Consider the following 27,879-nt stretch of genomic DNA (forward strand, 5'->3'; position numbering starts at 1 on the left):
TTTCCGCATCCTGAGCAACTGGCTCGTCCATGTATGGTCTAACACACATCTTGGCAACAACCTCCTCTTCCTCCAACTCTTCAAACACCCGGATCCCCTCAGTTGATTTTGAAACATCATTCCCGAATCCATTTCGGAGTAGCTTTGTACATTTTCCATATAGAGCCCTGCTATTGTTTTCCTTAAAGTGACGTCACACTTCCGGGGTTGTCGCTCACCAGGATCGCACTTCAATTACTTTGCCGAATTTACGAAACGAAACGAAAAATAATTTTTCATGCTTTAAAAAAAAAAAGTTTATGACATTACTTGTGACACAAAAATATTTCATTTGGGATCTTGTGGAATTACTTCACACTTGACCTTTAAGGTGTTAGGTGTCAAATTTGGATGGTTTGATTTTTCACTTGGAAGAGAACGTCTCACAGCATGTCGCGAGGTGATTTTCAGTCTTGGAGAGTTTGTCCACCCAGCTGCCCATCAACAATTCAAGTCTTCTGCCCTCACTGGCTGAGGCGTATTTCACCCAAATAAAGCATGGCAGAGTTGTTGCAATCCAGTCTCATTGTGCCTGTGGGGAAAGCAGACCGAGATGTGGTAGGCTGGGTATTAACTATTTGTTGACGCTTCAAAAAAGGAAGGACATAAGCTTATAATACTTGGTTTTTGCTCCCAAACACCTTTGGAGCTGAAGTTCAGTCACTCGATCCATTTGTGAGACAGAAACTGAAATTAAACACATAATTTCCCTCTTTAACAACAAAAAGATAGTGCAACTTTTAGATAACTTCTATTTTTCAAAGTCTGTCTTTAATCCTCTCCCTGTGTTTTGTTTCCTCGTGAACCTTGGCACTAAGATTTCCGTGTGTGTGTGTGTGTGTGTGTGTGTGTGTGTGTGTGTGTGTGTGTGTGTGTGTGTGTGTGAGTGACTTGTTTTGTTTAGGTCCTTTGATTCTCAGTCCTGGCTTTGTGCACAGATCCCGGTCCAAAAAAAGTGGAACAAAAAAAAAAAAAAAAAAAGGAGGGAAAACGTCATCCTCCATCCCTCCAGATAAGGTTGCCACCAACGGGGATGAGGGAGGATTTTTAAAAAAAAGTTTCAATCTGTGTCCTAGCTTTTTCTGCTGAAGACAAACACCAAAAACAAACAAACAAAAAAAAAATCCAACTCCTTGCACATCACAATCCTGCCCCAGCAGTGCTTGCTGAGCAGTTTGTAACAGCAGAAAGAGACAGAATCAAAATCAAAACTGATGTCCTCTCTTTCCTTGCTGTATGTTGTGCACGGGAGTGTGAACAGAGGACCGAGAGAGAGGGACCAAGGTCTATGGTTGGTCCCGCTCACGCCAGGTCCTCCGGTTGGCCGTCCTTCGTCTTGGAAGGTTCAATTGTGCTTTCCGATTGGCTCTGCTGCTGGATCATTCCGCTTCCGGGGCCCCCGCACTCCACCACCCTTTGGTTATTGCTTAGCTGGTGAAGAAAGAACGTCGAGCCAATCACTTCGCTGTAGGCGGGCGGGGGGGCTTCCGTGCGCCCGTGGATATTAGAGTTGGCCACACTGATGCCGGAGTTACTGCTCGGTGGCCTGGGACCGCTCGGCCCTCCGCCGCCCCCCATGTCGATCAAGTCGCTGTCGTAGATGGTCCGGTTAGGCGGCGCCCTCACTGATTCCCGATTGAGCTCCATCTGCTGCTCGGGGTCGCGAAGCTGCAGGGTGCAGGGTCCCTGGTACGGCGGAGGCTCCTCGCCGTCTGACAGCGAGATGGTGGGTGGCAGGTCAATCTGGTGTTGCAGGTATGGATAGGTGGGCTGGAAGCGGCTGAAGCGGTCTCTGTGCATGAAGGCGGGGGCGCTGAAGCGATCCCTGGCCTGGGGAGCGTACAACACCTAGGAGACAAAAAGAATGGTTCGCTGAGTAAGTGCACCTTTTAGGTGAAAGTGTCCTTGCTGCAACCAAGAGCCGCACATTGGCTCTGCAGTCCGACTTGCGCGGGAACATTGCGGTTCATTTTTGAAAAGACAAGTCCAAGGACAGAAATGATTTATTTTTTTATTTTTTTAAGAAATATTTTTCAGCTTGTCCCCTATCTAAAGAAAGGCCTGGATCTCAAATAAAAGAGGCTGAAATAAAACCAAATAGGATTTCTCTTGCCAAGGGAAGCATGCCACAATGCACTGCAGTCGTTCTCCATCTGCATTAGTAGATCAATTTGCGGAAGGATTTCACAAGCACATGTGCCAAAGTTTCATGGAACTCGGTCGTGTGGTTTAAATAATCCTGCTAACAGGGAGACAGCGATCAAAACAGCACCGCTCGCTTTTGCTCTTGGCAGAGGAAATAAGACGCAACTCAAAAGCTTTGTGCAAGATGTTGCTTACGTGAAGAATGAATTCACTACAACCTCAACATCAAAGACCTGAGGGCTGCCCTTCAAGAAGAGTGGGATGCCATGCCTCAGCGGACAATAAGTCGACTTCTAAATAGCATGAGACATCGTCGCCAAGTTCTAATTGATGCTCATGGGCACATGACGAGCTATTGAGACTGATTTTTTTTTTTTTTTTGTTCTGGTGTACCCACCATTGTTAACTTTCGTTTCAATGAAATGTTTGAGATGAGGATTCTTTCTAATTAAATATTCTACTTTTGTGATGTATCACTGTAGAGTGAACATTTTAAGATTTTCTATAAATTTCACCTGAAAGCCAAATATCCTCAACTTTTTTGTGAATAGTGTATTTTAATAGTTGCTGGAGGGCTTAGAAAAGTCAGTAATTTGCCCAACATTGACTTTGCTTTTGTGAAGTCATTTCACTGTGCAGCCATGTCATTAATGCACGAAGTGCGAATCAATGGGGATATTATATATTATATTTTGAACATTGAAAGCCCCTAAAAAAAATTCTGACAAACTCAAATGAATGACTAAAATTGATGAATCGCCTTGCCCTACAATTAGCTACACTGCCAGCAAGTTGAATAATGATGCACGACATCTTGGTAACATTTCATTCGATTGACTGATCATACCATGTTATGAGTAGCGTACAGTAGGGGTCCCCAACCTTTTTTGCCCCACGGACCGGTTTATGTCAGACAATATTTTCAGGGACCGGCATTTAAGGTGTGGCGGAAATAATACAACAAAATAATATGGTATGAGCTGCATTAAAACTGTGGTGTTTTCGAAATATAATAATAAACACAAGGAGCGTCTAATCTTGCCGCAACACTCCAATCGCTATGGCAATGTTTAATGCCTTCAAAATACGATACAACGCAAATTCAAAGTGCATGAAAATGACGACTCACCACAGCACCGAGCTTGATTTTCTGCAACCAGACGGTCCCATCTCGGGGTAATAGGAGAGACAATGACACCGCAAGTGTGTGGTTTATGTCCAGTCTACTTCGTAATTTTGTTTTCGTCGCCGTTGCTGCATAATCCCCCCCCGCCTCACACAGGTAGGATGTCGGAAATAGCAAAAGTGCTATTGTGGCGATCTCAGAGTATTTAGACATAACTTTAATCCAGTTGTCTCGAACGTACTTTTAAGGCCGCCGTCATTTGCGATCTCCAGCAGTTTTTTTACTCATTTTGCGAGCTCCGGTGTTTGTTTTTAGCCTAATTGGCCGCGTTACGGAGAAGCGTGGCTTGACGTGTGTCAAGCTGGACACAGACGGATGTAAAGGAGAATCCGGTAATTTTTCAAAATAGACCGGCGGTTGGGGACCCCTGGCGTACAGTACCGCTTGCAACGGGCAACATTGCTGGAGAGATCTGAGCAAATACTAAAGCATTTGTTTCACCTCATCTAGACTCTCTTATTTTTTCCTTACCTTTTTAAAAACATCTACTTTGGTGAGCTGCTTTTTGAGGGAAAACCTTTCAATGAGGCATTTTGTCTAATACACCCCCGCAGACAGGTAGTCTGGATAGAGGGTGGCTGATTGGAAAATTATAAAAGGCGGCGGGGGGTAGGGAGCACAGGAAAGGATGGGGCTATTTGAAATATGAGAAAGACAGTACAATGGAAGTAAAACAATAAAAAGGAGGCAGTGAAAGCTAAATGAGACATGGACGCCGCAAACGGAGAGCAAGCAGAAACAAAGGTGAGAGACAAAGAAGGAAATAAGAGATGGAATAGGGAAAAATAGCAGGAACCATAGAAGCAGACTAGACAGATTGATAGACTGGGGGTGGAGGGGAGAAAGGTGTGGAGCTGATCAAGGGAGCAGAGCGCAGCAGAGCAGGGCAGCTCCCAGACGGCTGTCTAGACAGTGTCAGGGGAGGCGCTGCTGATTAATGACGCACCAAACACACACGCGTCCATACACACGCACGCTCCATGGCCTTTAGCGCTTCACGCCAAAACTATTACGACGCTCCCATTGTTTAATGTTTGTTGACACGGAAGGCTTTTGGGTGCCGGTAATGGCAACCAAGACAAATGCATTGGTGGAGATAAAACCCAGGCAATATTCACCCGGTGGAACTTCCCGACAGCGTCACTTCTCTATGCAACGAGTCAATTGTCATCGTCATAATTGTGTGCTGGAATCCCTCTGGAGCTGTTTGCGATACACCCAGTATGTCTCCTCCCATTGCCATTTACAAGTGGCTCCGTCTGGCAAGGACCACTTCAGGCAAGCGGATCAACCGTCACAGAGACTCCACTGGCATTTGTTTGTCTTTGAGAAGATGCCAGACAAACCGGTGCCATAGTTGTATCTGGCGCCACTTACAAAGCATTCCTTGTTGATTAAACATTGACGTGCAACGACAGTAGTGAGGCCAATATATTTGTGTCGTGACTTAAGTGAACGATTTTTCGGTGGTGGCATTCAACACAGTATTGCTGATTATTCATTCAGACGTACTGAAGAGTTACACACAAAATCATCTCTTCTCTAAAATGACTCAATCAAGATGTTTTTCTATCATGCAAATGTTTAAAAAAAAGTTGCATTCTAACAGTTAAAACCCATTTTTAAGGATAGCCAAATCTGACCCCCCCAAACCCCACTTTTTTTTTTTTTTTGCTGCGGTTGCTGTGTTGAAATGTGAAATTCAACGGCACAGCATAAAGATGTCAAAACAAAGGCTCTACAATTATTCATGCTTTAACACAAATCCACACATTTAGCATGATACCGATGCCAAGTGTTGACAATGGCAGTCCATGTACTTTACATCTTGGCATGCTGGCGTTTGTGTGAATATGCTCTGGCTGGAAAATACCAATTCGGTCAATTAGTTCTCTTGTAGATTGTTTGAGTCTTTGTTCAGGGCTCTGTCTGCCCGCACACATAGTCTGGTAGTCTAGGTGCAGTTGAGTTCAGTGTCGCAATGTGTTACCTCTGAGGCTCCTTGTCGCGAGTTGCTGTCTGAAGGCCACAGGCACCCATCCTACGCAAACAGAACCAAAAACATTGACAATGACAATGCATCGATTGTAAAGCTATCACAAATGGGACCTACTCTTTGACCTTTCTTTGCCTGATGCCGCCAAGGTGTTCAGATGTTTTATGACATGTCATGTTATACATTTAAACGTTGGGGGCGGGCATCTCAAATTTTTAATTTGAGAAATCACGAGACTGTGAAATGAACTAAATGCTAACTGGAACAAATTAGGGAGCAGACACAAGATGAATGAAGAAAATGAATATCTGCCCTTTTCGGCAGCAAGAACCATACAGAGGTGAGCCTTGCCACATTAAAGAGAGGCAGCATGGAAGCGTCACTGATCTCAAATTCTTTCCGCCGACTGAGGATGTTTTTCGTGAAACTGAACCAGCAAGGCAGGGTTACATGGTCATTATTATAAACGAGGGCTTCAATGCTGCTCGTTTCTAAGCTACGGGCGTCGATGGTTTCAATTTCTGATGTTGCTTTTAGAGCATTTTTGTCATTTGTGGAAGTATTTTGAGTTTTGATACAATGGAGCAAAAGTGACAGGAGCGGTGAATAAAAATCTGCAAGCAGGGCTATTATTTGGTGTTTGGCGATGAAAAACGCACCAAAAGAACAGGTCATTTGCAAAGGATGACTCCGAATGTCCATCATCAAAATCCACACGACGCATGACAACACTAAGGGAACCAAGATCTTTTTTTTTATTTTTTTATCCAGATGGTACCAGGAACCTTTCAAATGGTGGACAATTTTGGAATTTCTCAATGTTCTTCCCACTGCCCCATAACATCAGTGATATAGTTCATTTCATTACTATTATTACAAAAATAGTGAAAAATACTTGTCACAGAAATGTTGATGGTCTTTTGTCACTTTTGTTTGCACGCGCCTGTCCCACTGTGTTGACATTTTATGAAAGGAGGGGAGGCGCCACAGTCTAGACGGTGCTGTGGTGAATTAAACATCAAGGCTTTATAGAAACCAATTCAGCAGTTTCACCTCACAGTTAGGAGCAAAGCGGTTTCTGCAGTGAAATATTCATTTGTCGCGGAACCGCGTTACAGGCAACAAACTGGTAAGCTTTGTTTGTCATGCTGGAAAGGAACACGTTTGAAGAACTTGTTACGAGACCGCTGAATGAGCAGAAAGAAATCCTCCAGCTCACAGCCAGCCAAGCATGTCAAAGCAGGCACACGGAAGAAGATGAGAATCAGAACAACTCGGTGCAATATTTCATTGAGCACAAAACGGCTCACAGTCAACTCCTGTGATACTGACCTGCTGCAGGGAATGGTCATGCCTACGGGCCTGGCTCTGCCTTGTTATGAAGGTGGAGAGCTTGTAATGGTTCAGAAGGCAGATGATCACCACCACCATGACTGTCATCACCACAATGATGATGATGATCTGAACAAACTCCAGTTCAGCTGCACACACGCACACACACACACACACACGCACGCACACACACACGCACGCACACACACACACACACACACACACACACACACACACACACACACACACAAGGAGAAAAACGATAGCAGCATTTCAGACGGTGTCTTGTGGATCCAAAAACAATTCTCAAAAGTCGGCATGCAAAGATATACATCAACACTATTGGGCTAATACAATTAAGGCTGCCTGTTATAACGCTTCCTTACCAGCAGGGGGAAGCATAAGTCAAATTCTACGTCCTTGAACGTATAGCAGTGCTGGGCAACTTGGAGAGGCACTCCAAATTCTTCCTACACAGACTTTGAATATGAACAACCAATCACCCCCTACCACGGTAGGAGACCCAAAACATACATACTGAATGTACTGGACCGGTATGAATATGTCACGTGAATTTCATTTATAAATGCACAATGCTTCTATTTATGAATGAACTTGAGTGAATAGACTGAAAATGCCCACATTAATAATGATTAAGTGTGCACTTGGCTGCTAACCTGTCCAGTTTATGTAACCCCGCCTCTCGCCCAAACACAGCTGGAATAGGAAACGGAATTGTGTGTTTGTGCTGCCGCAAAATCAAATCAAGCATTAACAGTCAAATTTACCAAACAAGCCATGAGGGAAAATAATGATCTACAGTCACTGTCTGTCTTTCACCAATCATATATATATATTTTTTGCAGTATTGTCAGCTAGTTCCAAAGAGTGAATTAAAAGAAAAAGTATGCTTAATTGAAAATTATTTTCTCTAAAGAATGTGACAGTGGCAGCAAAGCCTTGTCATCAGAGCAAAAAGCCAACAGTGGCGTAATTCTGTAAATAGTGAAGGAATTGTGTATTCAAACACATACTGGATGAATCGACATTATGTCATGCGTCCGCGCACCCATCGCAGAAAACTGAGGCGCGCAGTCCATGACGTGCCATCATAGACTTAATGAGGTGGTACCAGCGTGAGGGTGTGTCTCTTGCACAGAAGTCCAACAGGCCTTTCTGTAAACCTGGTATCAATATCACTTCCTCTGTTCATCTGATGTTGAAAATGTGCCAAAACTAGAAAAGCCAACTGGAAGAAAACATGGGAAAAAAATTCAAAGAAAGAAAGAAAAAAAAAACCCAAACGCGACAGCAGTTGAAAGCCTCATCTGAAACCATTTCGGAGGAAGGAAGCTGGAGGAGGAGTCAAGAAGAGAGGAAGGAAGGATGAGAGTCAAAGAAAAGAGACAGAAAAGGGGAAAACCTATCATGCCTAAAACCAACCCATACACCCGGTCCAGAGGCTCCACAACAGAGCACAAGTACTTATTCTGACAGCGGCCAAGAGAACGCTGTGTGCTGGCAGTCTGCATTACCAGCACCAGTCAGATGTTATTACAACAGTAATCCACTTGTCAAAACAATATCAGTCTGGCGTCTGTAGTGTCCTTATTCCTTTAGCGGTGTCAAAATTTTGCATTGCAAAGGGAGCCTTGGTGATTTCTTTCCTCCTGCTGGGACTAGAAAGACAACCCAGTTAAAGTCAAACGTGAAAGTATCCTTTTGCAGTGAGTGCTGACCAATATCAATCAAACAAACAAACAAACAAACAAACAAACAAACAAACAAACAAACAAACAAACAAACAAACGTCAACGAATGATCGCTGAATTGATTGAAATGCAACAGCAATATCCAAAGGGCCACATAAACATTGCTACAGTTACTATTCATGCCATTACAAACAAAAGCAGTTACAACTTAATGGTTCTTGCTGAGAAATATGAGCCTGTCAACACACACCGTCTAAAGATAGATCAGCAAATGTAAACAAAGAAGTAATGCAGAGATACTGTTGGCCTCAACTTCACAAGCCTGCTTGCTAACTTGGCTAGTGAGGGTGAACTCGGCTTATTTTTCTGGGTCTAGAGTTGTGGTCGACGGATGGAGGAACCTCTGAATGTTTGAAATAGAGGTGCAATGATTGATTCATTCATCAAAAACAAATTCAATTAAGCAATGATTATTTTGGTAATCGTTAAGACACCTTGATTTATTTCAAAGACAGCTGGGATGGCAGTGCAGAAAATGGAAGATTAACCAACACAATAACAGACGGATTAATCAATTATTAAAATAATCATTAGTTATATTTTTACAGCATTGGAAAATGTTAAGAATGTTTGTCCTACAGAAACCATATTCAAACAAAAAATATATTTTCACTCCCCCATATGTTTCCATTTTCAAACATTTTAAAAAGTTTCAAGGAGCCACTAGGCGGCACTCAAGAGCCGCATGCGGCTCCGGAGCCACGTGTTGCCGACCCCCGCCCTAGACTATACACACCAGCCAATCACAGGGTATTAAAAAAAAATAAGAAGAAAAAGAAGAAGAATATTAGTTTGGCATGAATTTCTTGATGATGCGATCATCCACAATCAATTCCACACAATTGGCAACATTCTCAAAACCCCAATCAATCCATCAATTGGTTACTATGCTCACTCCGAGTCAATGAGCCAATGACAGGTCGTTATTAATGTGAGGGAGAGCATAACAAAACAATTTGCAACAATAATCCAAATTTGGAGTTCAATTACTGGATACCAGACACAGACGAACCCATCTTCCATGGAAGAAAAAAAAAAAAAAATACAGTGACCTCATGTCATAATTTTGTCTGTAAGTGAGTGAGTGAGAGAGAGAGAAAGAGAGAGACAGCGAGAGAGCAAGAGAGGAGAGAGAGAGAGACAGACAACGAGAGCTGCAGTGTGTGTGTGTTGAGGGCCAACAAGAGGTCAAACAGTTCAATAGAGCAGTCAGTGCAAAGAGGTGGTCAATAAAGAGCAGCCACAGACTGGACAAAATCAGACCCGCGTGTTACTTCATTGGAGGAAGGCTGAGCTGAGGACTCATGGGTAGGGTTTGCAAATTATCTGTAGAAAAATCAAAACAAATGACAATAATACAAATACCCCCCAAATTATTTTCTTCTGTACATTATTATTTTGCAACCGATAAGTTAAATGAAATGGTTCACTCGCACATGCCTCTGTTCTGCATTATGTGGCCTCTTTCAGTCAAGTATCAAGTTTTAGGTGTTCTTTGAATACACGAATTATTACGCACCACTGAAATTTGACACTGCTGTTACTGATGGCAAGAAAGTGTTATATCATCTCGTAAATTACTGGTAGAAATGATTTCCACCCCTACCCCATGGGGAGGAATTATTGTGTATATTTTGTAATTTGTAGATAGTTTGCAGATTGTATGAGTCACTGCATATTGAATGTGATTGCTCTGCATAGTGCTGGCCAAAATAACAAACTACACAGTGTGACAGCAAATGGATTGCTAATAAAAGGAATGGCGAGGAAATATTTTGTTCTCACTCACTTCGGACTAACAATGGCAGCCTCACCCAATTTGGGCCTGAATAGAAAATTAGGATAACAGCTGTCCGTAGAGCTGTACACAAAAAGCCCATTCAAAACCTCTTAACAAGCAATTTAAGATCTGAGCTTGCACCTTGCACCTGACCGTAGTTACCGTCAAAACCAGTCAGGCTGGTTTGGTTTTTCAGTTTTCCCCTGAATCATAACAGTGTTTTGTCTCCGAATCAGTGGATGTATGCTGAGTGTCAAGCTTGAGCGTGCACAGAATGGACCATTAGCCACCTGCTAATTTCAGATAATCAGACAGACTGAAGCCCACCACTGGAGCCAAAGAATACGCAGCCCAAAAACCCAATAAAGCAGTCTAAGGAATCACAGTAACAGATGGCAAATGGGGAAAATGCAGCCCATCAGTAAACCACAATGCTTGACCATTCAGAAATAGAAAACTTGTTGCACCGACTGGTGATTGCCTCTGGTAAACAAGTCAAAAGATAAGTCATTAACGGTGTTTCTTTAAATGTTGATCGTTTGTTTTCAAACAATTTTCTGTTTCCTGGTACATCTCCGAGTCAGAAAATCGCCATTTTTAAAGTTATACAGCGAGCAACCAACATGATACGACACTATAGAATGTATCGCTGTGTTCCCATGTTGGAGAGACGTATTGCCAGTGCAGTATCGCTACATTGGTCCGCAAGTCCCGGGCGCGTGACCTATATTCACTCCTCAACCAACCTGCTCTATAAAACATGCAGAAAGTTAACTGAGGCAGACACCAAAAATAAAGGGCGCTTTCTTTGCTTAAACTTGGTTCTCCTGAGAGATCCGGCTAAGCTAGAGGCCTGCTGAGTTCACAGCCTGCTGCCCACCACACACACACACACACACACACACACACACACACACACACACACACACACACACACACAGAGCCCTGTCTGCTGCCACTGCTGTTCCTATGGTAACACTTGAGCATGGTGCTGTGATCAACAAGGCCCGGAGCTGCTGGGCCACCATGGCAGCAACCTAGCTGGCATGCACACTCTCGCAGCGGCACTGAGAGAGAGAAGATGGGAAGACAGTGGAATTGAAGCGCATCCACACTTAAAAAGATTGGACGAGTCGGAATGGAAGGAAAGTGATGAAAGGCATGACAGCAAAGGTACAACTGGGTGTGCGCACACACAGGCACGCAGGGACGCACGCACACACCTCTTTCTGACGTCTGCCGTCAGTCTGGATGAAAACCGTTTCTCTTAGCCAGTGTGAGAAGTGTGCGACAAAGCATACAGGAGAAATCAGGCGAGTTTGATAGCCTCCCATACTACAGTAAAGTCACTTAAGCCTCCCAACCTAGTGTAGGGCAGTTCAATCCATCGTAGAAAGGGCTTGATCATGTGAAGTGTGCCGTGTGTGTGTGAGCTGACAAAAACATAAAATCACTCCACAAGTATCATTGGGGCAGGAAAGATAGAGCGCGAGACAGGGGGACATAAAAAAAAAGAGGAGGGGCTATGGGGTGGGGAACAAAAGCAGAAAGAGTGAAACAGAAGGTGCTAGACCTGAAAAAGCGACTCAGGGCATCAGAACAAATAATTATAGCTCTTCTTCTTTCCAGTCTTCCTCTTCTTTCTTCCCGACTCAGCTCAACACAATCAGACACACCTTTAATGCTAGACTGCATTTACTGAAATAGGGTTGGCCCATGAGAGGCATATACCACCACCACCAATGAACTAAAGCTTGATTTGGGCCAACTACATTTTATTTAGCTGTTTTCACTTCTCCAGCTGGAGTAGTGAAACTCCACACAGGAGTCAAAAATCTCTCTGTCCACAAGAATATACGCTGCACATTTGCAAGCAGCCAATCTCATGCTAAAGTAACAGGTGGCAGCATAACCTTTTCCTTGAAAGCCATTTAATGTGCAAACTAAAAACATTACAGTGATTGCTTTCTAAATAAATTAAATATGCTCATGATACAATCAGTGCTGAAAACGTGCAAAGACTGGGAAGAATATAGTATGCAATTTAGTATTTAGCATTTCTATAGCAGTCTTTTTCACCATTTCAGTTGTCCAGATATTTTTGGGGAGGACTTAAAAAAAAAAAAACAAAAAACAAAAAAAAAAACAATCAAGTATAAACTTGGGCTTCTTAGCATGAGTCGGCCCTCCCCACTACGTGTAAGTACTAAGTGCCTACCTTCCATCAGTGGCTGTCACCTGCAATTCCAAATTACTTTGTAACGACAACTTAACCCACTTCTACAACTACAATGCGCAATTAGCCCAAAAGCCACACTATGCTCAAGAATGCACTTTTCCTTAAGTGTGTTTTGTGTTATTTGGGCTGCAGTGTCTCTGTTGTGTGAACCCAGACTTAGTGCACGGAGCTAGCCAGTGCGGAATCAGATGGCCCTTCCGGTCCGGCAAGCTTGTGCCGACTTGCGAGCTAGTCGACTTGTTGCCTGGTGTACCGGCATTGGGGCCTCATTCCAGAGAAAAAAAGAACAGTGTTCTGTTGGAAGAGTTTAAGTTGTGTGAAATAAATTGTATTTCACATTTTTAAAAATTGTCACAGTACTTCCGAATCACCGCTCAATGCATTTTCCATATTTTGTCTGAGTACCAATTAAGTTTCCTTTTTGCTGAAGTAAGCTGAGATGATGAGATCCAATGCTGAGCCGGCAATACACTTGCCTTGGCTCCAGAAAATGACTTACAGATCTGCACCAGTGCCATTTGCATGAATAGAACATGAGCAAAGAATGTTAAAAATGCAGGGCGAACATATCATGAATATTACACTATTATCTAATATTATCAATATTCAATCATGCAATATTCATGAACTGCAGTAAAACACAGGGGTGCGTTGTTCGTGTCATGAACAAAATGCATTTTGTCAATGAGGTGACTGGCGCTCGGCTGGCTTCAACATGTGCCAACATATGCACACTCCTGCACAGCCGAAGCCTGTCTCCCAGGTGTGTGTGTGTCTGCATGCCTGTGCGCATGCATGTGTACATTTATCAGAACGAGACAGACAGGATAGTGTCTAGACACCCCACACCCTCCTCCTCTCTCCCACCTTCCCTGAGTGATTGAACCAGGCTAGAAGGGTCAGACGAATGTCAGGGTTAGAAAGAGTGTGTATACGTGTTGACCAGGGGCAGCGTGTGAGTGGGTGTCGGTGGGGAGAGGTTCATACATTTTGTCAGTACAAGGGCCAACTTGTAGCATGCTGCTTGCAACTTCCGTTCAACAATCTGACTGCAGGGGCAAACTAGGCTAACTCCGCATACACTTGGATAATTTAACAAGTGTACTGAATATCTTTTGACACTGGTGTCAAAAGGATCTATGTGTACAAAGAGGGCTTTAAAAAAATGTGTCCCTATGAAAACCACCACTCAGAGGGCTGATGGAGCAACATCATCTGACTTGGTCACGCAATCTGATTTCTGTTCCTTGTTATGGTGAGATCTTAGTCCATTTCTGCAAACAATATACAAACCCAATTCCAATGAAGTTGGGACGTTATGTGAAACAAATAAAAACAGAAGACAATGATTTGAAAATTCAAGTATAAGCTATATTTACTGTAATTGAATACACTACAAAGACAAGATATTTAATGTTCAAACTTTCTTGTTTTTAGCAAATAATCATTAACTTTGAATTTTATGGCAGCAACACTTTTCGAACAAGCTTGGACAGGTGGCAAAAAAAGACAAGAAATCTAGCATAATTTTTTTCACTGTATATTGAAAACAGCTGCAAAAGTCAAACAATTCTAAGGCACCAAAAAGGCTTGGCCCAGTATTGGCACTGTAGCCCTATCTCAGCATGCTGTTTCCCGTCAGTCAATGTCAAATTAACTTTTCATCTATTATTGTGTTCGAAACAATCAAGGGTTAGTGTAGTTGAACGTTGAATTGCAAATAACACAGCATGACAATAAATGCATAAGGCAGTGATTCTCAACTGGTGGGTCATGGGCAGGTATTGAAAAATGACGTGTAGGTACTCTAATTGCTTTTCAGATCAGTACTGCGGAATACTAATTTCCCACATAGAACATTCAGTATCGCGTAACTGTCAGGAAATGTTACTCACTTGTGCTCTAAGTCAGTGTTTTTCAAACCCTGTGCCGCGGCACACCAGTGTACCGTGGGAAATTATACAATATGTATGTCTGTGCGGTCGATCGCCTAGAAGAGTAATCATGTAGTACTCTTCCATACCAGTAGGGAGCAGCAGCAGCTAGGAAATTGCCCTATGCTTCGAGAGAAGCGAAGTTTCCGAGCGAGGCATTACAACGAAAGGTATCTTTCATTCAGATTTACGTTTACCGGAGATGCAACGGCACCAATGTTCCCTCTAAGCTGCGCAACTGCGTACTGGCCGCACACTCTCAGCGCACAAGAAAACCTATGCAGCGCAGTGAACACACTGCAAATGAATTAGATGTATAATTTTTTTTTCTGTATCTATTTGCTGTGTAATTCAGTGAGTAACAGATGTCCAACCAATCACACAATACGATGCAATAACGCTCTGCAGCCAATCACAGCATTGACACTACTTGCGCGTGTTCTCTGCTCCACAACAATAACAGTGCGGTGGCGATAAGTGACGCTAATGCTAATCTTCATCATGGCGAAACGACCGGGCAGTGAACGTGATACGTCGACTCTCCAAACCAACATAAGAATGAACTGCAGTTCTTTTAAGTTGGAATGGCTGTCGGAGTATGTGTAAATAGAACAAGCAGTGAAACTGGGTAAGCTATTTTCTTTTTCGAGTGAGAAAGGTCTGCTCTGCACAGTATGTGTAAATAGAACAAACAGTGAAACTGGGTAAGCTCTTTTCTTTTTCGAGTGATTAAGGTCTGCTCTGCAAAACTTCCAGCAAAGCTTAAGCTGTAAGCAAATTTTCCGATGGAAAAATACGGACTAAATGGAAGCTAGACTACCTCAAGCGACACATTCAGCAGAAAAGTCATTTGAATGATGTTGGAATTATACAAAGACTCAAGATGGGAAAAGGGATTGGTACAATATTGCGGGAGAGCGCAAACGACCGGGAGAAAAAGAACCGGCTGTCACACAGAAAAAAATCTGACCCTGAGCAAGTTAAAGTTCTAATTGACTATATTTTACTTGCCATTAAAACGAATGCACCAAATATTGAATTGATGTTGATTTGATTCCTATTCAATGTGTTATAATATTGTGTTAATTTTCAATGTTAAAAAAAACCCGCTTATAATGACAATATAACACTTAATTGTTAAAATAAGCTTTATTCACATTTTCAGGGAGTGGTGTGCTGCAGGATTTTTTTCAATGAAAGAAATGTGCCTTGGCTCGAAAAAGATTGAAAAACACTGCTCTAAGTCACTAGCTACTATGTAAACTAATATAATTACACTAACTAGCTTTGAGAAAATGAACTGAGCATATTCCGGTAGCTGTCACAAACTGAACGCTGAGTTGAGTGCTAAGAGGAAAAAAAATATGAGAGCTGCAATGGAGATCTTGTGTTGGAAGTCGCTAATTAAAAGAGAATTACAATACATATTTGCAGAGACCGGTGGTTAAGGAAGACAGATGTTGGCGGCAGACAAGCGACAAAGTGGGGCATCTTGTGTCGTCTCTTTGAACAACAGAACAGTGGAACACTGGGGGGAAAACAGAAAAAAAAAGAAGAGGAAACAGAAACAAGTGGGCTTTTGTCTGTGAGCTTTGTTACAGTACAGCACCCTAGCTCCCATCCCCACAGGGGAGACATGAAAGTATGGGGGTCTGGGCTTTCTACATCAGTCGGGATAGCAGACGCCTCCCAGATGTTGGCTGTTTTGTTCTTCGTAAAAAAAAAAAAAAAAAAAAAAAAAAGCATAGGATACTGTGGAATAGGGTGAGGTCTGGGAGATGTGTTCTTCATATTTTGTGTATGACGATGGGAAGAAAATTTGGCAAACACCGACGTCTGGAAAATAATAATGTTGCTTGAGAGTACAATATTGAATATTATACAAGACTCAAGGCACATGCAGCAAAGCTTCAGTAGATGAACTGTAAACATACGTACAATTGAGGCTACGGTTTAAAATGCAGACTATATGCATTAAACTGTGAACTGTCGCCAGGGTGCTAAATTAACTTCTTTTAACACCAACCAGTGTGGCTGATGACTGTCTGAGTTACAAGCCAATCAGAATGTCCAGGAGCCCGCTTTTTTTTTTTAGCACCAGTTTTTAATCTACCAACCCTCACACTCTCTCTGTTCATTTCTCGCACTGGTTGCGCTCTAGGCTGTAGTTTAACCTTTATTTAACCAGGTATTTTACAAGAAAGACCCGGCCAAGACAGGCAAAATACACACCGGTACAGACCAAAAAGAAAAACACAAACCAAAACCATTTTAAGATAAGATAAGAAAAGATAACCTTTATTTGTCTCACAATGGAGAAATTCCCAATTTACAGCAGCAAAATTATGAAAGTGAGAAGTAGAAGAACAAAAGTACATAAATAAATATAAATTATAAAATATAAATATACCGGTAAGCATATTAAAAATGGGTGAGTGGGGGCGTGTCCAAGTTTTCAGGTCTGTCTATTCAATAGCCTGACAGCAGAGACAATGTACAGTTACAAAGACAACATTTTGGATTATGCCATCGATAAATTACTCAAAACTAAATGACAGTCTGTGGACGCTGTTTCCATGCCTTTCACTTTCCAGTTAAAAACAAGTTCCCCGAGTTTTAAGTCATTCTGTGAAGTGATTCCAGGTTGCGGGTGCAGAGTGGCAGAAAGACTTTCTCCCACTTTCTGTCCGGGCGTGTGGGACAGAGAGCAAAAAGAGGCCCTGAGAACGCAATGAATACTGCCGTCTATTGCTAGATGAAAATACAAAAATGGTAGTCTACTGATAAAATGTATCTGGATCCAGGTGATCTTTGTGATACCACTGTACAAAATGAAATTGAGTGAATTCAATGCACCATTTTTTGTTAATGAATAGCACCTATTTGGCAGTGTTATGTTTTAAGCAATGGCTATTTTAACACAAATCGCAGAGCGACACATTTCGACAATTTAATAATACTCAGAGGCAAATATTGTTTACCCTTGTGTGTGTGTGTGTGTGTGTGTGTGTGTGTGTGTGTATACAGGTATAACTGCAGGGCTGTACATGTGTCTTTGACATGCAGTCTAATTGCGCTGAGCTAACAGAGCAAAACCCACCATGCTTAGGTTTGCTCAATAGACTTCACCAAATAACTCACACCACTTCTGCTCTGTATTCCACCCATCTAGTTGAGATGCTTAAAAACCATGAAGCAATGCCTCGCAGGCAGGATTAAGCTAAAGCAAGAGAGTCGGTGGGAAAATAGCGGAAGAGCAAAAACAAAAATCGAGAAGGAAAAATAGACATGGTTAAACAGTTTGACTGAGAAACAGGAAGGCAACATCAAAATAGCAAAATAATAAAGTAAATATGGCAAAGACATGCTTGAGTTGAACAAATGTATGTTTTTTTTCCCCCCTTAGAATACTAGGTCATGACTGCAGGCTGATCTTGTGGCGCTGAGCAACAGCTGCTGACAACGGAAACTACACAAAAAAAAGAAAGATGCAGACAAAAAAGAAGAAACATGCAGTTGTGTATCTAAGATTGTGAGCGTCTTAAAATTTGCTGATGGAGGGACAGTCGTATTAAGGGCTCGAAAATAATGGCGAGTCATTTGGTGTGGAAAGCAAATTAAAGGCTTTACTGCCAAACATGCACAAATTGCGGACACCAGAACTGTATCGTGTTCTGTTTTCTGTGTATTTCAAAAATTTTCAACAATCTGACCTGCTATTTTGGCACGGCCAAAAGTTATACTGTACATATTTTCTTAATTCTGTGTAATGTCGTAATGCGCTGTTCAGAGATCCGATGCACGAGTTGAGACATTAGAGCCGCAGTTTTTCCCAGTATCCATTTACCTGTGGCAGGCTGGCATCATCATACTCTACTTTAGCCCATTCAGTGTCCAGTCAGGATACAGTCTGTGATCCTCAAGTGGATCTTCTGACAAATCACCAGTTGATTAAAAACATCCTATCTGTTTCTAGATTATTTAGTTTCTGGACAAACAGTCATAGGTTGCATTTGGCATTTAGGTGAGACAGTAATAATGGAAATCAACATCGACTTCCTTCTCTTCCACTTTTTACGCCTGTCAATTTTCTATTGTTATATGGTTTGTGCCTTCGCACTCTTCACACTCCTACTTTCCACCCACACCACCATCTTTCTTCATTTTATACTCTGTCTGTCAGTCTACTACTCTCTGTCTAAAAGCATCACTAAGGGGGTTCAACTGAAGGTGAAGATTGTAGCATTAGAAAAAAAAAAAGCTACTGACTCGTGGTAAACTCTCATGGCTAATACAGGGTGTAATCAGTGACATCAATAAAGATATATATTGTATTGTATGTGTTCGACTAAAGCAAAACCTTAGCACAGAATAACTAAATAAAATGTCCGATTTATTTATTCATTTTTTTCAAATTTATGTTTTGAAATAATGTTCTGCTTTTGAATATATGGATGGAAACGAAAACTTTTTTTGCAGTCCGATTCATCAATCAATGTGGACCTGTGGTGGTCAAAAAGACAAGCATATAAGGCGTAGAAAAAAAAGTAGTGTGTTTCCGGTAACCCGACTGACCGAGAATTTCTACGTCGAAAAAAAACTTTACGGTCGGCATTTTTTTCAAACAACCCTCTACATTTTTGTGTAGAGGGTTTACATCGGTGCAAACTCTTGCGATATTAATAACGTTGAGCGCGTGCGTCGTTTGCCCTGTCGTCTGTCAACAACATTGAAACATGGCGGCGGCCGCGATCTCCGACGACAGTTTAAACCGCGTTTTCTGTGTTACAGTCGCGTGCTCGCACCGTAATGTTAAGAAAATAGCATCCATTGATGTATCGAAAAAATAAAGCGAACTATTTGATGAACACCACGGGCCGAGTAAAAACCGAGGGCGGAGGAGGGCGGAGGAGGACGGCGGAGGAGGACGGCGGAGGCGGCGGCGCACCCCGGCCCTCGAGTCTGGAGCAGGGAGAAAACTAAATTGGCGGCGGGTTCAATGTCTTCTTGTTTTATGTTTTATGGTTATTTTGTTTAAATTTTTGATGGGGAAAAAAAAAAGATTAAAAAAAAAAAAAAAACTTTGTCCGACCTACTGACCCTATGCTGAAATTTCTTGTTACCGGAAACACACATCTTTTTTGTTTGGCCTAAGGCTTATCAAGAAAACTTACATCGAAACGCATTTTTGGTTACACTGGTTGAATTAAAGCAAGCTTATAATAACTCGCGGAACCTATTTGTCGAGGTGACGTAGTGGCGTTGAAAACCATTTTGGCCTGGGGTCTCCCCAATTCAACACGGCATTTTCTTGCTCAGATCCTGACCAATGTGAGTCATTCTTGCAGTTACTGACGACACCCGTTTTGCTGACTCTGTGTCAGACAAGGGTGGTGCTGCAGCGCATAATGCATAATCAGCCGCTGCATCCTTTCCGTTTATTAAGTTCAACTCAATTCCAATGAAGTGTGGACATTGTGTTGAACACAAATAAAAACAGAATACAATGATTTGCAAATCATGTTCAACATATATATAATTGAGTACATGACAAAGACAAAATATTTAATGTTCAAACTGATAAACGTTATTTTTTAGCAAATAGTCACGAACTTAAAAAAATATATAAAAAATACACACACACACACACACGCACACTCTTTGGGGGCGGGGGCGGGGGGGGGCGCTTGTTGCCTACCTGGCAGTGGACTTATTAAGGTCAACTAATGGGGAAAGAAGAAAACATCTATAGGCAAGCGAGAGACCGTATCATTCAATAGCATCAGGTGGGTGCAAGGGACGGCCCAGTCAACGACTTGACGCCACATCCATTCCTGACATGGCGCCGGGCATTAAAATGAATCAGTGGGATTATTTTGGCAAATACAAGATTAGACACAAAAATGGGAACACCAGATCTTTATCAAACTGTATAATACTATGTTATCCCCATGAATACCTCGAAATGGGTTGTGCTGGAAGTACACTTTATTCAACATAATTTGACCGAGTCATCCCTTGTTAAAATAATCATGAGTTCCATCCTTAATTTGTACACAGCTATGAAATGGAGCATGTTGTACCACATGCATCTTGTAAAGTAATGCATACAGAAGGGTGGACGGTATACTTTTAAAATTGAATGAAATACAAAGAAGATGTGAAGTCAGCTCCTGCATACATTCTAACCGGATATGGACTGCATCAACACTTTGATAGCGGTTGGAAGGTTTTGGGGTTTCGGATTTGAAAAAGAAAATTAAAACAAGCGGCTACAGACGAGAGTAAACTTCAACGGTTTGCAACAGGGCATCTCTCCGGCCGTGCACCCTTAGCGTAGGTGATATGCTGGGTTAATCTCTTTGACAGATGGGGCGGGTTGCGCGTTAGCAGGAGTAAGCAGGGGCAGTGTGCACTGATAGTAATGGGACAGCACAGGGTTGGGCCAGGCCGGATGCTGTGACCATGACCTATATTAATAATTCACACAGGATCATCATGCTGCTCAGAGCAGGAGTCCTAATCATAATTAGCTTGCAAGCAAGCAGCCACATCAGCGTCCAGGGGAATTCCAAGTGGGAAATGGCCGCTAAAGGATGACAACATCGATTTTTTTTTTCTTCAACAAAATCCTTTTAAGGTTAATCTTAGGAAGTTTACATCAGTGCAAGGACTGCAAGTTGATCAAAAATGGTGCGCCCAAACGATACATTTTTCTGTCGTGCACACATGCTTGCATATTATTATTTCAATCAGAAGTACCGCAACCTATTAAAGTTATTTTCATTAATGAAAAAAATCAAGGAGAGAGTGTTGCTGTGACAATCATTACAGTTTCTAGCACCTTCCCGGGGATGAGGATCACAAAAAGACAGTCTTTACTTAAAAAGACCACCTCAACATTGTCCCTGTACTTCGTTTCATTTTGTAAACAAAGAGCATGGCGCAACATGTGCATTGAACTTTGTGCTAATGTGCTTGCATAGCGAGAAGAATTGCCGGCTGCCAAGTGTCACGGGAATCAGGTATGGTTTTTATGTGTGTGGGAGGCACAACACTTTAGTATTAGTCAACCTACGAAATTATTAAAAGGATCGTCACAATATTTGGAATTTTACGGACAGTAAGCATTTTTGTCATTTTCGGGGCCGGTCGTTCGAATATTTCTGGCGTTTGAAGTTGAAATGAGTACAGATGTTCACATAAACTTTGAAAATTCATCACAATTTGACAAGCGACGAAAAGCTTGTTTACATTAAGCGTCCCGGTCATGGGGTTGCCATGCAGTGTGAAAGCGGTAGGATTGGCTGGCTCCTATTTCTGCTTTGACCGTTGTGACAATCGTTACAGTTTCCAGCACATTCCCGGGGATGAGGATCACAAAATTATTCTGACAGTCTTTACTTAAAAAGACCACCTTAACATTGTCCCTGTACTTCGTTTCATTTTGTAAACAAAGAGCATGGCGCAACATGTGCATTGAACTTTGTGCTAATGTGCTTGCATAGCGAGAAGAATTGCCGGCTGCCAAGTGTCACGGGAATCAGGTATGGTTTTTATGTGTGTGGGAGGCACAACACTTTAGTATTAGTCAACCTACGAAATTATTAAAAGGATCGTCACAATATTTGGAATTTTACGGACAGTAAGCATTTTTGTCATTTTCGGGGCCGGTCGTTCGAATATTTCTGGCGTTTGAAGTTGAAATGAGTACAGATGTTCACATAAACTTTGAAAATTCATCACAATTTGACAAGCGACGAAAAGCTTGTTTACATTAAGCGTCCCGGTCATGGGGTTGCCATGCAGTGTGAAAGCGGTAGGATTGGCTGGCTCCTATTTCTGCTTTGACCGAAGTAATACTGTGTCCAAACTTTTTAAATAAAACACAACCAACTTTATCATTGTGTAGGTCCTGATAAGCTTCTGAACTTTTGAGATTGCTCATTGCCTTACGTCTGAAGTGACAGAGTTCGGAAAGTAGTCAAACGTGACGTGTATCGGTCGCTGGCCTCTTTTTTGGGGGGGGGTGGGTCATGAACCTATCCCACTACATTAACAAGAAGCAGGATTTAAATGTTTTCTTTTATAAGCTGCAACTGCTGCTGTTCTCACATTAAATCCGTAACTGTGATCAAAAGTGGACAGTTACCATGTAAACCAGGGGTGCCCAAACTTTTTTGACCAAAGATCTACTTTTCGATCAACCAACCTCCCGCGATCTACCCGTTACCGCGCACGCGCGCATACGCACGCACACACACACGCATGCCAGGATGAGCAATAGCCTGACGCTGAGGCAAGATTCATCACAATTTGACAAGCGACGAAAAGCATGTTTACATTAAGCGTCCCAGTCATGGCGTTGCCATGCAGTGTGAAAGTGGTAGGATTGGCTGGCTCCTATTTCTGCTTTGACCGAAGTAATACTGTGTCCAAACTTTTTAAATAAAACACAACCAACTTTATCATTGTGTAGGTCCTGATACGCTTCAGAACTTTTGAGATTGCTCATTGCCTTACGTCTGAAGTGACAGAGTTCGGAAAGTAGTCAAACGTGACGTCTTTTTTGGGAGGGTGGGTCATGAAACTATCCCACTACATTAACAGGAAGCAGGATTTAAATGTTTTCTTTTATAAGCTGCAACTGCTGCTGTTCTCACATTAAATCCGTAACTGTGATCAAAAGTGGACAGTTACCATGTAAACCAGGGGTGCCCAAACTTTTTTGACCGAAGATCTACTTTTCGATCAACCAACCTCCCGCGATCTACCCGTTACCGCGCACGCGCGCATACGCACGCACGCACGTACACACACATGCCATGATAAGGAACAGCCTGACGTGGAGGCATGCGACGCACTTAGGCAGCATGTTCACGATTGTAGCTCACGCGTACCGTTTTTAAAATGCCTTGCTCGGCCCTCCAGATTCCCATTCTTTGCCCGCCCCCTCGGTGAATTGTACAAAACAAACTCTGAATGAGAGTAATGAAAACAATAAAAGATATCGCAGAACAACTCTGATCACAAGCTGCAACTGCAGACTGCTGAGCGCTAACAACTTCCGGTGACGCAGTCACACGTCACTTTTTTGGGAGGGTGGGTCATGAAACTATCCCACTACATTAACAGGAAGCAGGATTTAAATGTTTTCTTTTATAAGCTGCAACTGCTGCTGTTCTCACATTAAATCCGTAACTGTGATCAAAAGTGGACAGTTACCATGTAAACCAGGGGTGCCCAAACTTTTTTGACCAAAGATCTACTTTTCGATCAACCAACCTCCCGCGATCTACCCGTTACCGCGCACGCGCGCATACGCACGCACACACACACGCATGCCAGGATGAGCAATAGCCTGACGCTGAGGCAAGCGACGCACTTAGGCAGCCTGTTAACAATCGTAGCTCACGCGTACAGTTTTAAAATGCTTCTCTCGGCCCTCCAGATTCCCATTCTTTGCCCGTCCGCTCGGTGAATTGCACAAAACAAACTCTGAATGAGAGTAATGACAACGATAAAAGATATCGCGGAACAACTCTGATCACAAGCTACAACTGCAGACTACTGAGCGCTAACAACTTCCGGTGACGCAGTCACACGTCACCGTAGGTTAAAGATGACCTGCTTTATTTTATTTTCTTTTTAAAATACTTTTTGTGAAAGTGAGACTGATAGAATGATTAGGGCGCAGTGTGCATTAACACAAAAAAATATATTACTAACATGCACAGAGACACAAATGTTTTTTTTTTTCCCTCTACACCTCTCGTGATCGACTTGGGACCAGTCCTTGATTTACTGGTCAATCGCGATCAATGTAAAGGGCACCCCTGATGTAAACAAAGCGCCAGTGTCAGTTAATACCGCAAGTCGCAAAAATAATTGTGCCGTGACATAATACAGGTAACACTGGCCTAACAGTATATGTCTAATAAATGAGTGCGTGATAATGTTAAATTAATATATGACTTCACGGAGCACAATTAAAACAGTTTTATTTCATCATCGCTGTTAGCTGGTCTCAGAATGAGTCTACTTTCAGTGACCGAATTGTCAGGTGCACCAAGTGCGTGTAAAAGAAAACGATCCGCCGGAACGCCTACCACGGCGCAGTGTGGTCTGCCAAACTCTGAAACATGCTCAAGGAGGCTTGCAAAACTCAAGATTCAGCAGTTTTTACACCCGAGCGCACGTGCGCTGCCTAGCAGAATATTTGCTCTGCATCCTGAATGTAGGTAAGGCAGGAGAGGAGCAGTATTGGGGGTTGAGAGTCAAGAGACAGGGCCAGACCAGACACCCTCTAGCCCAAACCCCCCTTCCCGTCTGCTTGTGTGTTAGTGTTTGACTGTGTGTTTGTCGGTGTGTGAGTGAGTGCTCCCCTCTCCCTGGCCAGACAATAGCGCAGTTCTGTGCCTGATTAGGGTCAGCTGGTGACTGCCAAAAGAAAGAGGAAGAGCAGATGGAGTGTGCGAGTTGCTGATAAAGTAAGAACCTTCGTGGCCTTGCAGACTTGATGGTATGTCAAAAACAGTCATCGTGCCTATGTCTATTGATTTTGAGATCACGATTAATAAACATGATTATTAATTGATTTCCAACGTTAGTATTTATTCAACTACCAAAATGCAACTTTAAAATATACAGTAACTTAAAAAGAACAAACGGGGGGAAAAAATTAGGAACAAGTCAAACAATTCCGTCTAAAATAATAGCAATCAAAAAACAAGTAATAAAAAATAGATACTTGTTGTTCCTGCTGTGCACACCTTGGCCTCTTAGAGGCAGTGTGGGAATCCATAACTACTAATGCTAATTTTTGCTAGCCCGTGAATGGGGTTTTCCCATTGACTATGAGCAATAAGAGGATTATGTTTGAAGAAAAGAAGTATGTGTTGTATTTCAATACACAATGTAGATATAATTTGTTTTGGGTTTAGTTTTCTCATAAACTCAAAGGCTGCCAACCAATCGAATGTCCAATATTTTGAAATTTTGTCAAGACCATTACCATTGTACAGTTACTGGAGTATATCATGAAATATAATTTATGCTGACTATTCAATAATAAACCATAATCATTATTAACCATAATCAATAGTAGCTTATAACGTTAATATTTGTTTGTATTCAATGTATCACCCTTGTAATGGTGGACACAGTTGCAGCCTGAAGCAAAGTAAATAAGATTTCAACATGCCATCATCAAAAATGAGCCTTTACCCATTCTGTTTTCAACCGGAGTCAAGAAAGTAAGTCTATTGAATCAGACTAATCACAACTTAAAAGTCCAAATTAAAAGTCACTCAGCACTCTATTAGGCAAACAAACAAATAGCAGTTTATGCACAAACAAAAGTTCAGGTTTCTATTTTGAGAAATGTCTTCTCTAGCATGCCGTGTTTAAAAATTTCCTCCACCCACTATTATTGCTGCTATAATGATGAAAATGTCCCCATTGTGGGACTAATAAAGATATTATAAATATGTATAATTGGGCATATTCTCCTAATGGCGCTTTAGTAATTTTGCTATGCGCCTACCTTGTGCACTTTCAAGGTGTGGCAATTCTTCATCTTTCTGCAGAATTCTGACACACCCACCCATCGTAACCTTGAAATTCGAGTGCAACCGCAAAAGAGGCATGACTCCATAAAGTCTTATAATGGCCCTCATGAGACATCTGAATTCATAAAGATCCAGTTGGAAAAAAAGATTTTTTCTTTTCACAACCATAAGGTGCACTTAAACGTTTTACATTTTCTCCAAGATGGACGGGGTGCCGAATAATCTGGGTTGCCTTGTGTATGCACCTAGTTCCAAAATCTGTGTTTGTTGTTGTGTGACTTGGGTGAAGTCAGTCAGTCCGCTTGACTGACCAACATGTACCAACATGGGACGAGGTGCCGCTCACTTTTGACATCCCGGTGAGCCACACTGTAGAGAAGAAGGGGACCAGCATCGTAGCGATACGCACGAGAAGTCAGCTTTTACTGTTGTGCCATGGTGATGGGCAGGTAATGGCCACCTATGATGATTTTCAAGGCGAAAGAAAAGTTTCCAGCCGGGGTCAAAGTGAAGTTGTGAGCGGAGTGGGAGCGATGGCAAACAGCTTTGCAAACACTGGGAGGCAGCGCCGGGTGAGTTGCGCCACAATTTGTGAATGGATTGTGGATGCTTGGGCTAACGTGTCTGCTTGCACTGTTGTTCGAGCTTTCGCAAAAGCCGCAAAGCAACAAGATTGACTCTGACAACGACGAGAGGGAATCTGGCGTATTTGATTGTGAACTTGCCCAGCTGTTCATTTCGGATACAGAAGATTAGGACTTTGATGGATTTGAGGATGAGGATTGATCAAAAAGTAACATGAGTACATTGTTTAATACTTAATAAAATACAATCGAACTCAGTTTTGCTCTCACTGCCTTTTTATAAATATACGCTAGCGCAGGGGTGGGCAAACTTTTTAGCTAGGTGCCTTCAGTGGGCTTTCACAGTGTAGGAACTAGCATACACACCACGCTGTTTGGCCCATTCATCGTTTTTCCTCAATGAGAATGTTTTTGTGATCGTGAGCAGCCAAAATCGAAATCACGATGAAATTTTGATTGCCGAACCCCACAATGCATCTTAACCAAAACTGTAACCGAGTGGCATAATGTGATATCTAAAACGCTTCTGTTTCCTTTGCCAAAATAACTCCACATGACAGATAGTCATTCATTCCAAAATCCAGGGTATCAGTCACAAGATACTATGAAATATCCTTGCAGCAGACATGATAAAAAGTATGCTGCGCATACTAGAGTCAGCGAGGACAGCGTGCTGAGCCTTTTATAACTTCCAATATGAGAATAAAATCACAATTAGCTGTTTTGTAAAACAATCCATGGTGCTTTCAGTCTTCCATCATGGATTGCAGTCAAGGTAATGTGATCCTCCAGAGGGAGACATCTTCGTGATGCTAAGCAGCATGCAATCTTTAGTCAATCACTGCACAAACAGCATTTATATTCAGGCAATTACAAAACGGCAACAAGGGCCATTTATTGCCACAGGGGGAGCTTGTTGACTCATTCAAACATGATCGGTGTCTTCTTGCAGAAGTAAACAACAACCTTTGGGAGAACATAAATTGGACCATTAAGTGGCTCCAGCTACGCTGCTTCTCGAAGACTCAAGTGAACAATATTATATGTCAATATCAATTCAAATGTGTTGATTTGGCACAAGCCATGATATTCTACAGAAGCATAACTCTTAACTTGCTCTGGTAGGAAGCCATGTAAAATGAAATGATAATTTGCAGAGAATTATTAATATCTTTTGATTTTTCATTTGTCATCCAACAATCAATGAGGCACATTGCGGACTAGCCATCACGTAACATAATAATCCATTGTCAGCAAGTGGTGCATAGTCGGCCCATAGTCGGATGTCAAGCGGGGAGAATT

The 27,879-nt window shown here is 42.2% G+C and overlaps 1 protein-coding gene across 2 annotated transcripts in view; it reads right to left on the bottom strand.

Annotated features, from left to right (window-relative positions):
• Nucleotides 1–902: 902 nt before the first annotated feature.
• ldlrad4b (low density lipoprotein receptor class A domain containing 4b) overlaps nucleotides 903–27,879 on the bottom strand; it is a 170,642-nt gene continuing 143,665 nt past the window's right edge. For both annotated transcript variants that reach the window (XM_019879996.1, XM_019879998.1), the window contains 3 exons: nucleotides 6,699–6,847; nucleotides 5,361–5,411; nucleotides 903–1,887 (listed from right to left, as the gene is read on the bottom strand). In XM_019879996.1, the coding sequence (XP_019735555.1) occupies nucleotides 1,342–1,887; nucleotides 5,361–5,411; nucleotides 6,699–6,847 (746 nt within the window). In that variant the 3' untranslated portion in view covers nucleotides 903–1,341. The remainder of the gene's footprint in view (nucleotides 1,888–5,360; nucleotides 5,412–6,698; nucleotides 6,848–27,879) is intronic.

Source organism: Hippocampus comes, unplaced genomic scaffold (genome assembly GCF_001891065.2).
Source record: "Hippocampus comes isolate QL1 unplaced genomic scaffold, H_comes_QL1_v1.1 scaffold135, whole genome shotgun sequence".
In the NCBI taxonomy this organism is placed as follows: domain Eukaryota; kingdom Metazoa; phylum Chordata; class Actinopteri; order Syngnathiformes; family Syngnathidae; genus Hippocampus; species Hippocampus comes.